This window comes from Miniopterus natalensis, chromosome 18 (genome assembly GCF_054644295.1).
Source record: "Miniopterus natalensis isolate mMinNat1 chromosome 18, mMinNat1.hap1, whole genome shotgun sequence".
In the NCBI taxonomy this organism is placed as follows: domain Eukaryota; kingdom Metazoa; phylum Chordata; class Mammalia; order Chiroptera; family Miniopteridae; genus Miniopterus; species Miniopterus natalensis.
In genome coordinates this window covers 40,355,857-40,368,295 of record NC_142098.1, presented here as the reverse complement: position 1 = coordinate 40,368,295, position 12,439 = coordinate 40,355,857, and the positions used below count along the sequence as shown (strand labels likewise).

General features: G+C 58.7%; 1 protein-coding gene across 1 annotated transcript; it reads right to left on the bottom strand.

Annotated features, from left to right (window-relative positions):
- Positions 1-357: 357 nt before the first annotated feature.
- CACNG8 (calcium voltage-gated channel auxiliary subunit gamma 8) lies at positions 358-10,888 on the bottom strand. The gene is made up of 4 exons (XM_087827337.1): positions 10,720-10,888; positions 3,787-3,870; positions 2,644-2,784; positions 358-1,100 (listed from the first exon to the last, which is right to left on the bottom strand). Exons 1-4 carry the CDS (start codon positions 10,886-10,888, stop codon positions 358-360), a joined length of 1,137 nt encoding a protein of 378 aa, XP_087683463.1.
- Between the last annotated feature and the right edge of the window lie 1,551 nt (positions 10,889-12,439).

Genomic DNA, 12,439 nt, shown 5'->3' with positions numbered 1-12,439 from the left:
GGGCTGGGCTGGGAGTCCCTCCCTCCCCCCGCCCCGCCCCCACATGCACACAGCAAAACATTAAAAAGAAAACATCTCAAAACTGCAAAAAACACCACAGCCCTCCCCCCCCACCCAATCCCACAAAAAAATAAAACACGACGCTCCCTCACGCGGGCCCCTCCCTTCCCCTCCCGTCCCCCTCCCTCTGGGTCCCTGATCCGAGGGCGCGGGCGCTCCCGCACGCCTGCGGGGCGGGGGCGCGGGGGGAAGGCCCAGCAGTCTCCAGCGCGCTCACGGGGAAGGAGGGGGCCCCCGACCCCTGGCAGCCCCGTTGCACGCGCGCCCGCGCACGCGCCCCGGCGCCCCCGCGCGCCCCTACACCGGCGTGGTTTTCCTGTTGAGCGTGTTGGTGTTGGAGGCGGCGGCCTCCTTGGCCAGGGTCCCGGGCGCGGGCGCGGCGGGCGCGGGCGGGGCGGGCGCGGGCGCGGCGGGCGGCCCGGTGACCGTGACCGTGACGCCGCCGCTCGCCTCCTTGGGGAAGGCGTTGTGCAGCGTGAGGAAGCCGGGCGCCCCCCCGCGGTCCCGCTCGGCGCCCGCCCCGCCGCCGCCGGCGCCCGCGCCCCCCGCCGAGCCGCCGAACGCCCCGCCGCCGGCGCCCGCCAGCCCCGCCGCCACGCTGCCCTTGGACGGGTCGCGGCTGAGCGTGTACATGGAGATGTCCGTGGAGGCGAAGCCCGGGCCCCCGGCGCCGCCGGGAGACACGTCCCGCGACGGCGACGGCTCGCTGGAGCGGGAGCTAGAGCGGGAGCGGCGGCGGTAGCGGAAGCGGTAACTGGGCAGACGGAGGATGGCCGAGGGGCCGCTCCCGCCACTGCCGCCCGCGCCCCCGCCGGCCTTGAGCAGGTCCGAGCGAGACTGGCAGTGCGCCTCGCGGCTGCGCTCGATGTAGATGTTGACGGCCAGCACGCCGATCACCTCGGCCAGGATGAACGACAGCCCGCCGAAGTAGAAGGACCAGCCGTACGAGTAGTGGCTCTTCTTCTCGTCGTCGCGCTTGGGGCCCGGCTCGCCCGCGTTGGCCGAGATGTACACGATGACGCCGATGATGTTGCTCAGGCCTGGGCGGGGACGGTCAGAGGGAGCCTCTAGGCCACCCCGGCCCCGCCCCGCGCCCGCCCCGGGCCCGCCCCCGGAGGTCTAAGCCCCACCCCGGCGGTCTAGGCCCCGCCCCAGGTGGTCAGTCCCCGCCCCCACGTAGCCTAAGACACGCCCCAAGTGGTCCAGACCTCAGCCTGTCATGTCTAACCCCGCCCCTAGATAGCCTAAGGCCCACCCCCAGATGGCCCAGGCCCCGCCCGGACTGGCCTAAACTACACCCCCAGATGGCCCAGGTCCCGCCCGGACTGGTCTAAACTACACCCCAGATGGCCCAGGTCCCGCCCGGACTGGTCTAAACTACACCCCCAGATGGCCCAGGCCCCGCCCGGACTGGTCTAAACTGCACCCCCAGATGGTCTAAGGCCCGGCCCTTATTAATTCAGACCCCGCCCCCGACGGTCCACATCCTCCGCCCCAGCTGGTCCACGTCCCGCCTTAAGATGGCCTAGGCCCCGCCCCCCGGGTAGCCTAGGCCACACCCCGCAGGGCCCAGACCCACCCTGGCTGGCCCAGGCCCTCCTCTGATTGGTCTAACATCACCCTTCCCGTTAGACATCTGGGTTTCCCCGAGGCCCACCCTCTGCTAGTCTAAGCTCTTAGTGAGGGGATCCCGCTCCGACGCCAGGCCCTGACCCCGGCTGACCGAAACTCCTTTCATGGTTACCGTACCCGTCTGGCTGCCTTCTCTCTTCTAGGCCCTCCCACCGCTAGTCTAAAGTGCATCCTTATTGGAGCAGGTCCCATTTCCACTCTAAGTCCAGCCTCCGGATTGCTCGACAGCGCCCCCCGCGGGCCTAGGCCGGACTCTTCCCCAGTCCCAGGCCGAGCAAGCCCCGTCCCCTGCAGGTCTTGGTCCATCCTCAAAGTACCCTCAGCTTTTGATGCTAATTCCTCTCCCTTCTCCGGGTTCCCCCACTTCAAAAAAGCTCTGCTCCCCCCCCCCCCCCCGAACTTCGCAGCACTACTCATTTCGGGTAGAAAGGGCGTCTTACTCCTTAATGAGCTGCCTCACTCAGAGCTGGTCTGGAGGGTTTCCCAGGAGCAGCTCCTTCCTAAAGGATCCGCCAGGAGCCACAAGGCCCTACCCACTAAAGTAGGCTCCTCCCCGTCTGCGTCCAGATCACTTTCTCCCTCTGAGGGCTGGTCTTCCACTGTCCAGCCCGCCCCTCGGTCTTCAAGACCCCAGTGATGTCTGAAAGCCCAAGCTGCTCCTCTTGCGTCAACAGAAGCGCGGGCTTTGGAACCTAAACTCCCCGCATCCCAGATTACGCGCTAGACACCTGTCTGTGCTGGGTTCACTCCCCCGGAAACAGCGCGAAAGCGACACCCGCCTTGCCCAGCGGGTGGCGGTGGAGCTGGGGAAGAGCCTAGGCGGGCTCCCGGCCCCAGGGGGCGCCCGGGGCACGGTGGCTTTACACACACACACACACACACACACACACACACACACACGGCGGCGTGGGTGGGCTGCCCCGACGGCCGCCCCCTCCCTCTGCCTCTCACCTGCTGCCACGAACAGGATTCCTGCGCCCAGAATGATGTTCCTCTTGGACTTGTAGACCCGGGAGGCCGCCACGCACACGCCCCCCAGCAGCAGCAGGATGGCGCTGAGGATGGGGAAGATGCTGGAGGCCCGGACGACTCCTGCGAGGGAGAAAGGAGAGCACGGGGAGACAGAGGGAAGGGGTGGGCGCCAGGGCGGTCAGACCTGCCTGCCCCCCGCCCCCCAGGGCTGCGCCTCGGGCCTCCTCTCGCCGCCAGGGTTCCCCCTAGTTCTGCAGTTTCCCTCTCTGCCTGCCTTCCGGCTGTTTCATTCATTCTTTTTAACACTCCTCTATTTCTCCGTCTGATTTCCTTTTTCTGTCCCCTTTTTCTTTCTTCCTAGGTCTTTTTTTCTCTCTCCTGCCCCCCCCCCCTTTTTCCCTCTAAATCACCCCCTCTCTTTCTCTGAACTTCTCTTTCTCTGGGGCCCCCTCCCTTTCTCTTTCCCCATCTCATGGTCTCTCCCCCTCTGCATTTCCTTCCTTTCCTCCCGACCCCTCTATCAGACCTGTTACTATGTCTCCCCCTCCTCCTCTCCTTCCTGCCTGGCTGCCTCTCTCTCTGGGTGTCTCTTTTCTCTCTCCCTCCCTCCTCTCTCCACCCCACCCCCTTTCTGTCTGGCTTCACTTATAGCTCTGGGGTTCTCTCCTTTCTCTCTCCCCCTCTCTCTGCAGTCCTTTCCATCCACCCCCCAAACCCTAGGCAAAGAGATTTTGCGATTTCTGAGCTCGGCGGAGGCCACAGCCAATCATAATTCAGGATTTGCCGCGTTCTCGGAGCAGCTGCCAATCGCATCACAGGCTTCCCCAGCCCGCTCCCGAGAGTGGCCAGATGACAGCCCAGGGCGCAGCGGCCAATCCCAGCCCAGAGAGCCACAGTGCGGCGGCCAATCAGCTCCCGGGATCCCTCCTCAGCCCGCCCCGAGGTGAGAGGAGGGGGCGGGAGAGGGACCTCTGGGCCAATCCGGGACCAGAGGATCTCAGTGTCTGGACTTGGATTAGCTGGCACGCTCATCTCTGCGTGTCCACCTGACTGCCAGTCCCCCCCCCCCCCGCCACCCTCCTTCCCCGCAGTCCCCCGACTGTGTCCCTGACCCCAACGTACGGAGCAGATACTCCGCGCTGTCATGGTCGTAGTCAGTGTCCTCCGGAAAATGGTTGATCTTCACGCAGACGCCTCTTTTCAGCCCTGGAGGGGGATGGGGGCGACTTAAGAGTTGGGGGAACCACCTGTGAGAGAAGACCCCCCCCTTCCCCCGACCGCCCCCCCTCTCAGTTGGAAGACAAAAAAGTCCTGGCTCCTGACCCTTTCTCAACATCTGGGACAAACTGTCAACCTCTCTGACCTCAGTTTCCTCACCAGTTTTTAAAAAAATAAATCCCTGGCCTGTGTAGCTCAGTTGGCTGAGCGTCCCCCGGGGCACCGAGAGGTCCCCCATCGGATTCGCAATCAGGGCACATGCCCAGGGTTGCGGCCCGGATCCCCATAGGGGGCGTGTTTTTCCCTCATCATCTATGATTCTCTCTCTCTCAACCCCCTCCTTCCTCTCTCTAAAAAAATCAATAAAAACAAATTTTTTAAAAACTGGGGTGGGGGGGTAATCCAAAACTCACTAAAAAGCCACAAGGATCTCTTCCTCTCTGGCCTCCTGCTTCCCCCGCTACGAGAAGGCGTTGACTTCAGCAATGTCAAGGCGCCCTTCTAAGCCTGAGCCCGCGTCTGAAAATGCGTGGGAAAGCCAAGGAGGCGGCCGAGGGCGAGGAAGACTACATTTCCCATGAGGCCCTGTGAAGCCTTGAGTCCCATCGTGGGGAGAGCAGCCCCGGTGGCTCATGAGAGTTGTAGTCTCTTCGGTCCTGCGTATAAGGAGAGGGATTCCCAGGGTCTCACCTGGAGCCCCCGGGAAGGCGAGGGGGTGATGGGAGCAAACAGAGGCATGGGGGGGGGGGGGCTGGGGGTGCCTCTAAGGGTCATTCAGCCTCACCCCCTTGGTCCGCCCCAGAACCCTACCCTCAGATCCTGGACCGCGCACCTTTAGGAAGCTCTCATCTCCTACTCGAGGACAGTGCCTGTTCTAACACACAGCTGGAGGCTGCTATATAAATACGCGTAAATATAAACACATTTCGTTCCCTCGATTCTCCGGGCTCCTTCCACACTCCAGGCTGTGAGACAGTCCGCTCAGACTCTTCACTGGTGAAAACTTACCCTGCAAGGGGCAGCTCACGGGCGCCTCCTGGAGGAAGCGGGGCCCGGGCCCGCGCATACGCACAGGCATTCACTCCTCCCCCTCAAGTTCAGCGCGGTTCCCCGTCTGGGGTGCAGCGGCTCCCTGTGCTACCCCCTTGGGGCATGCAACGGGTTGATTGAGGAGGGAGCAAGCTGAGAGTTTCTGCAAGGCGGGGGTGGGGTGCATGGCGTCTGAATCGTCTGTGTGTCCCTAGCTTTGCCTGGCTCAAGAAATGGGTGTCGGATGGATGGATGGATGGATGGATGGATGGATGGATGGATGGATGGATGGATGGATGGATGGACGGACGGACGAACGAACGAATGAATGAATGAATGGATGGATGGATGATAGAAGGATATTCAAGGCAGATGACAGGGAAAGGAATGGCAGTAAAGACAAGGACTGGGAAGGGGTATAAGGCAGTGAGTAATTCTGCTAAGAGCTAACATTGTTAAGTGGTGGATGAGCTCATCCGGAGCTCCCCAGAGTCCCATGAAATAGATAACATTATTGGTGTCCTGCAGTGGCCAGACACCGGGAATCAGAGTCCCACTGCTTGACAATGAAGCCCCACTCCATCACGCCCTTGTTCTGTGACCCTGTTGGCGTTATTAGGTCAAATGGCTTCAGTTCCTTCACCTATAAAAAGGGAATGATAAGACCTGCCCCTCGCAGGGTTGTTGTGAGGGGTGAACTCAGGCAGAGGTTTAGCTCTGCCTGGGTCACAGTTAAGTGCTCGGTCACCATCAGTCGACATCTCCACTGTCGCGATGAGGAAACAGAGGCACAGGAAGGGCCTCTCCATTCTCAGCGGATGGTGGTGGAGGCAGATACAGCAGTTTGCCTGCTTGGGTGTAAGCACGTGGGCTGTTCAACACTGTACCCCCAGCACCTAGAGCGATGCCTAGCACACAGCAAGGGCCCGATTAATGTTCTTATGGAAGGACGATTGAATGGGCCAAAAAGCACGTGAAAATGTATGCAACATCACTAATCATTAGGGAAATGCAGATCGAGACCACCACGTGCCGGGCTGGTGTTGCTCAGTGGTTGGAGCATCGTTCTCATCACCAAGAGATCACGGGTTCAGTTCCCAGTCAGGGCACAAGCCCAGGCTTCGGGCGCCATCCCCGATCGATGTCTCTGTCTCATCAATGTTTCTGTTTCTCCCTCTCCCTTCCGCTCGCTCTCTAAAAACATATTTTTTTAAAAACCACTATGAGATACCACCTCCTAGCCATTAGGATGGCCACGATAAAAATAAAAGAAAAAACAAACAGAAAGTAACAAGAGTTGGCAAGTATATGGGACCCTTATGCACTGTTGGGGGCATGTAAAATGGAGTTGCTAAGGAAAACAGCATGGGGTTTCCTCAGAAAAATTAAAAACAGAATTACTATATGATCTAGCACCTCTACTTTGGGGCATATACTCAAAATAATTGAAAGCAGGGTCTCTAAGAAATACACCCGTTTTCATAGCAGCATTATTCACAATAGCCAAAAGCGACTCAAGTGTCCATCAGTGGGTGAGTGGATAACACGCAGCGTATACATTCGATGGAATATTACTCAGCTGTAAAAAAGGAGGGAAATCCTGACATAGGCTACAACGTGAATGGGCCTTGAGGATATTATGCTAAGTAAAATATGCCCAACGCAGAAAGACAAATACTGTATGGTTCTGCTTCTATGAGTTACCCAGAGGAGGCAAATTCAGAGAGACGGGCTGGGGGAGAGGAAACAGGGAGTTATCGTTCCATGGGGACAGAGTTTCAGTTTTACAAGATGGGTGACGGTGATGGCTGCACAGCACCGTGAATGTGCTCAGCACCACTAAGCTGAGCACTGAAAAATGGTTTAAATGGCCCTGGCCAGTGTGGCTCAGTGGTTGGAGCGTCAACCCGTGCACCAAAGGGTCATGAGTTCGATTCCCAAAGGCATGTGCCTGGGTTGCAGGTTCGATCCCCAGCCCCGGTCCGGGAACGAATTGATGTGTCTCTCTCACATCGATGTCTCTCTCTCTCCCCCCCTCCACTCTCTCTAAAAAGTCAATGGAAAAAATATCCTTGGGTGAGAATTAATTTTTTTTTTTTAAAAAAAGGTTAAAATGATCAATTTTATGTTATGTGCATTTTACAATTTTTTTAAATGATTGACTAAATGAATGAATATACACTTTTAGGAGGAAAGTCTTACCCGTCAGCACCTCCGTTGCAGAGGGGTAGGTAAGATTAGGGGTTCAAGTCCTCTCCTTTCCTGAGTGGGACCACAGTGCCTCTCTCATGACATTAATGACAATTAAATGAGATTGAGCATGGAGAGCACAGGGCACAGGGACCCTCTGAGCAGAACAGTGGTGACAGAGGCATGACAGCTAGCACTTCCTGAGGGCTAACCACACAGCAGGCACAGCAGGCTCTGCTCCAAGCCACGGAGAGGTAGTGACACACTCAGTGCTTACGATGAACCCCAGGGGAGCGAGGCGATGGCAGCCCCTTGCTCTACAGATGAGGAAACTGAGGCACGGAGTGGAAGAAGCTGCCAAGTCCCACATGGCTGGTAAGTCAAGGGGGAGATGCTGGAGCAGCTGGGCTTCAGAGGCCAGCATATTGAGGGCAGGGGAGCGCGGTGGCTTTGGTGGCTTTGGCAGCTTTGGTGGCTAGGAGCACAGGCTGTGGACGCACATGCCAGGGACGTCACTTTCCAGCTTTGTGGCTTTGGGACTTGAATGCTCCAGAGCCTCAGTTTCCTCATTTGAAAATTGGTGACGAGCCGGCCGGTGTGGCTCAGTGGTTGAACGTGAACCTATGAGCCATGAGGTCAGGGTTCGGTTCCTGATCAGGGTACGTGCCCGGGCTCGATCCCCAGCAGGGAGTGTGCAGGAGGCAGCTGGTCAGTGACTCTCTCACCTTTGCTCTTTCTATCTTTCTCTCTCCCTTCCTCTCTCTGAAATCAATAAAAACATATTGAAAAAATATATAGACATATTTATGAAGTGATGATGATGTGGTTCGATAAGAATTCAATGGAACACCCAGTCCAGCGCAGGACACATGGGGTATGGGGCTATGTGTGTGTCATATGACCCGACTGGGCTGGGGGCTTTCCATGCGCAGTGATGGGGTGATGTGTCCCCAAGTCTCCCCCAGGACCTGCCTAAGTTGGGGTGAAGGGGGAGCAGGCGAGGTGAGGACAGTGGAGAAGTGGGTCCCAGCTGGCTCTGCCCCTCGCGTGTGGGGTGGCCGTGCGGCTGACTCACTTCCCCTTTCTGGCCACCAGCTTCCTGCTCTGACAAACACAACTGATAACACCTTCCCCTGGCTCAGCCCGGAGGCCTGCAGAGTGCTGAGCACAGGGGCTTTGTGGAGGCGACTCAAACAAATGGTCTGTGGGCCCAGGGCACTGTCTTAACAGAGGACCCAGGACTGTAGCTGCGATGCCCGGGGAGGGACTAGGCCCACACAGATGCCGCCAGCACTGGGTGACTCTTGGGCACTTGAAACATGGCAATGGAGATGAGCTGTGAGGGTAAAATACTCACTGATTTCAGACTTCATATGGGAAAAAAATGCATAAGGTTTCATTAATTTTTTACATTGATTCCATGTTAAAATGAAATGTTGGCTCTGCCTGGTTAAATAAAATATGTTGTTAGCCTTCATGTGAGTGCTTTCTATTGTATAAACGATATTCATTGGACCTGTTTCTGTTTACTTGTGTTTTTTAAAATATATTTTTATTGATTTCAGAGAGAGGAAAGGAGAGGGAGAGAGAAAGAGCAATGGTGAGTCATTGATCCGCTGCCTCCTGCACGCCCCCTAGTGTGGGTCGAGCCCCAAACCCCGGCATGTGCCCTGACGGGAATCCAACTGGTGACCTCTGGGTGCACAGGACTCAACCAACTGAGCCACACTGGCCAGGGCTCTGGTTGCCTCTTAAGAGTGGACTAGCTCAGGTGGCAACCCTTCAACTAACTTTTTGGTTTCTGTCTCTTCTCATTCTCTAGGTGACCTCGCCCATTCATATGCCATGACCCTCACTTTGTGTCTCCAGCCCAGAGTGTCCCCTGAGCTCGGGCCTCATATCATATTGCCGACAGCATAGATCAGGGCTCCGCAAACTGTGGCCCATGGGCCAAACCCAGCGAAGAACAGGTTTTATGTTTTTTAAGTGACTGAAAAAGATGAAAAGAGACTATTTCATGGCACATGAATGATATGAAATTCAGATGTCAGTGTCCGCAAGTGAGGTCTGATGGGAACACAGCCACGGGGCCATTCACTCATGTATTGTCTCTGGTTGTTTTCAGGGGTGGTTGTGACAGAGACTACTCGCCACAAAGCCCCAAATACTGACTATATGGCACGTTACGGGGTTTTCACCATGCTGACCCCTGTCCTAGGTGAGAGCTCTAATAGGCAGGTTAAATTTAACACATCCAGCCCTGGCCACGTAGCTCAGTTGGCTGGAGCATCGTCCCAAGAAACCGAGGTTGCAGGTTCGATCCCCGTCAGGACACATACAAGAATCAACCAATGATGCATAGATAAGTGGAATAACAAATCCATGTTTCTCTCTCTCTCTCCCTTCTTCTCTCTCTAAAATCAATCAATAAATAGAAATAAAACTACTTTATTAAAAAAATAGTTTCTGGCACATAGTATAAACTCAATAAATACTGGTTGTTGAATGAACGAACGAATGAGCCAATGATGGGCAGCACTCTAACTCTATGCCCTGCCCCGTCCTAGGGGTTAGGGGTTCCAGGACGCAAGGCCGCCTTCTTGGCTCTGTGCCTGCTGCTCAGTCAGACCAGCGAGGAACCCTGACCAAATGCCAACTAACGAGAAAAGCAGGTGGGGTGTGAGGCAATAGGGAATGGAGGCGACTGTGGGGAAACGGACACGCACACACACACCCATGTCTTATCCAAAGAAGCAGCTGCTACTCAGCTACTCAGGTCCGGCGAGTCATGGCCAGGGCAGCCCCTGTGTTGTCAGTCTTGGGCTAGTTCAAAAGAAGCCGGAAATTGGATTTTTCCATGTGAAGCCTCTCTGTTTTTAAACATTGGCAACTGATTCAGATTTTGGTTTCTGTTAAACACTCCACATGCCAAACCAAGCATATCTGCAAATCCCGTCCATCAGACTTGAGTTCTCTTGGCTCTGTCCCATCCCAGGCTGGGTGACCTTGGGCAAGTGACTTAACCTCTCTGAGCCTCAGTTTTCTCATTCCCAGGAGGAGGGCGGCACCCAGCTCAGAGGACTAAAGGAGAGGATAACATTCCCTGCCCATCCCGAGTGCCCAGCCCAACAGAGGAGGGATGGGTGCAAAGGAGAGAGGGAGGAACGGGGGAGGAACCTCCGAGGGAGCCCTGGGCCAGGCGAGGCCCACAGCCTCAGGTCGCCGCCAGGGCTGCGAGGCCCAAAGGTGAACCCCAGAAATGAACCCAAGAGGTGAACCCCAGGTGGATCGATGGCAGGCCCCGGGGCACAGAGGCAGAGGGAGCCCTAGGAGAGGGGCCTGGAGAGGGGGCGAGAGTAGGGCCCAGGGAAAAAGAGAGCGGGAGCGAAGAAGGGGCGGAGGGAGGGTGGAGGGGGTGAGGGGAGGGAGAGAAAGGGCCTGAGCCCAGGGCCAGTGAGGCAGGGCCCCAGGCGCACGGGCGGGCCAAGGGGTCAGGAGGGGCCCTGAGCGGGGCGAGGGGCGCTCGGAGGACCGGGTGGGGCGCGGGGGAGGCGGAGGGCGCACCCAGGCAGGGGCCAGGCCAGGGTGCGGGTGCAAGGGGGCGGGGCGGGCGCCTACCTTCCAGGCAGCAGATGCGCCAGAGGCCCGAGTGCGTGAGGCCGCCGGGGTCCTTCTTCTCGGGGGGCCCGCCGCGGGGGGGCCCGTCGTCGCCCGCCGTGAGGTTGGTGGTGTTGCAGATGAAGGCGCGCGTGTACAGCCAGTAGTCGGTGCTGATGGCGATGGTCATGAGGCCGAAGGCGGCGAAGGCGCCCACCGTGGTCACCAGCACCTGCACCCCCTTCTCGCACCACAGGCCCCTCTCCTCGTTCCAGCGCTTCAGCGACTCCAGCTTGACCGCGGGCAGCCGGGGGGCCGCGGGCCACCACCGGGGCAGCGGGGGCGGGGCCGTGCCGGCGGCGGGGGGGCACAGCGCAGGCAGAAGCGGGGGGCCTGGGCCCGGGGGCGGGGGGCGGCGCGGGCGCGGGCGCGGGCGAGGCTCGCCGGAGGGGTCAGAGCGCGGCCATGGTCACCGGCTGCCGGAGAGCGGGGTGAGGGTCAGGAGGCCCCCGCCTCCCCGCACACCCTGGGCCCCAGCCCCCAGGGCCCCCAGTTCCCCGGCCGCCCACACGCCCGCCCCCGCGCGCCCCACCGCCTCCCTTTCTGGGACCAGGTCAGCCCAGCTCAGGGGCCTTCCCGCCACCCCCACTCCAAGAGGCACCCACCGCCCCGGCTCTAGGACCCCCCAACCCTCCCCTCTGCTCACTGCCCCCCTTCCTCACCCCAAGGACCCCTCCTCTCCCTCCCTCCCTCCCTCCAAGGCCCCCTCACCTTCTTCCCCTCCTCTCCCTCCTAGCCCCCTCCTCACCCACCGCGTCCCCTCCCCAGGAATAGAAATCCCTCAGTCTCCTCTCGGCCAAAGAGTCTTCCCAAGAACCCTCACTGTTTGCACAACTCAGGAGAATCACGTGGTTACCAGGAACACCAGCCCCCCAAACACAGGCTCCTCCCCCGAACCCCTTCCCCACCATGCCAAGGGTTCCAGCCTCCAACCCACCTTGGAAAGGTCCCCAGAGCACCTGGGGAGAGCTGACACCTGGGTCCCACGGGAGGAATTCTGGCTGATGGGTCTGCTCTGGCGTAGCCCAGAGCATCGCAGCTTTTCAAAGCTCCGGGGAGGGGGGGATTTCAACGGGCCACCAACACCACATTAGCCCCACTGGTTTAGAAGAGTGCCCCCACCTCCCTCACGGCCCTTCTAACAGCCCCTCCGTGTGCCTTGGGCTCCCTCCACCCCTACCAGGTCTTTGACCCAAGGAGACCCCCCACTCTTTCCTTTGCCCAAAGGAGTCTTCCGGATCTGGCCCCACCATCTCTCTACAACTTAAAGAAACTCCTCATGACCACCACCTCCCCGTCTCCATTAAGGAAAATTCCCTCCATGAGCTCCATGGCGTTTTCTACTCACAGGAATCCCTTCCTCCCGACCCCCAATTTCTCTCCATTCAGAATCTCCCAAGCTCTGACCTGTACCCCACCGCTGTCCGAGGAAGCCCAGCTCCCCTGCCCAGCACCCCCACACTCCATCCCACTGCCCTCCCACCATCCCCCACTGCCTCCAACCCTCCCCACCAGGAGGCCCTTATTATTCCATCACAGGAGGTGGACCCCCCAACCCTAGCTCTCCCCAGCTCCCCTGGACTCCCACTCTCTCCTCAAGTTACGGGAGCCTTCCCCCACCCCCTGCCTGGCTTCTCTGACATCATGAAGAATCCCCTTCACTCGGGCCTTTCTCCACCGG

What these genes read in the sequence shown, in the direction of transcription:
- CACNG8 (XM_087827337.1), bottom strand. Translation starts at nt 10,888, where the DNA reads ATGACCATCGCCATCAGCACCGACTACTGGCTGTACACGCGCGCCTTC. An exon ending in GCGCATCTGCTGCCTGGAAG is followed by an intron (nt 3,871 to 10,719) that starts GTAGGCGCCCGC and finishes ATCCCCCTCCAG; the next exon opens with GGCTGAAAAGAGGCGTCTGC. An exon ending in CAGCGCGGAGTATCTGCTCC is followed by an intron (nt 2,785 to 3,786) that starts GTACGTTGGGGT and finishes TCTCCCTCGCAG; the next exon opens with GAGTCGTCCGGGCCTCCAGC.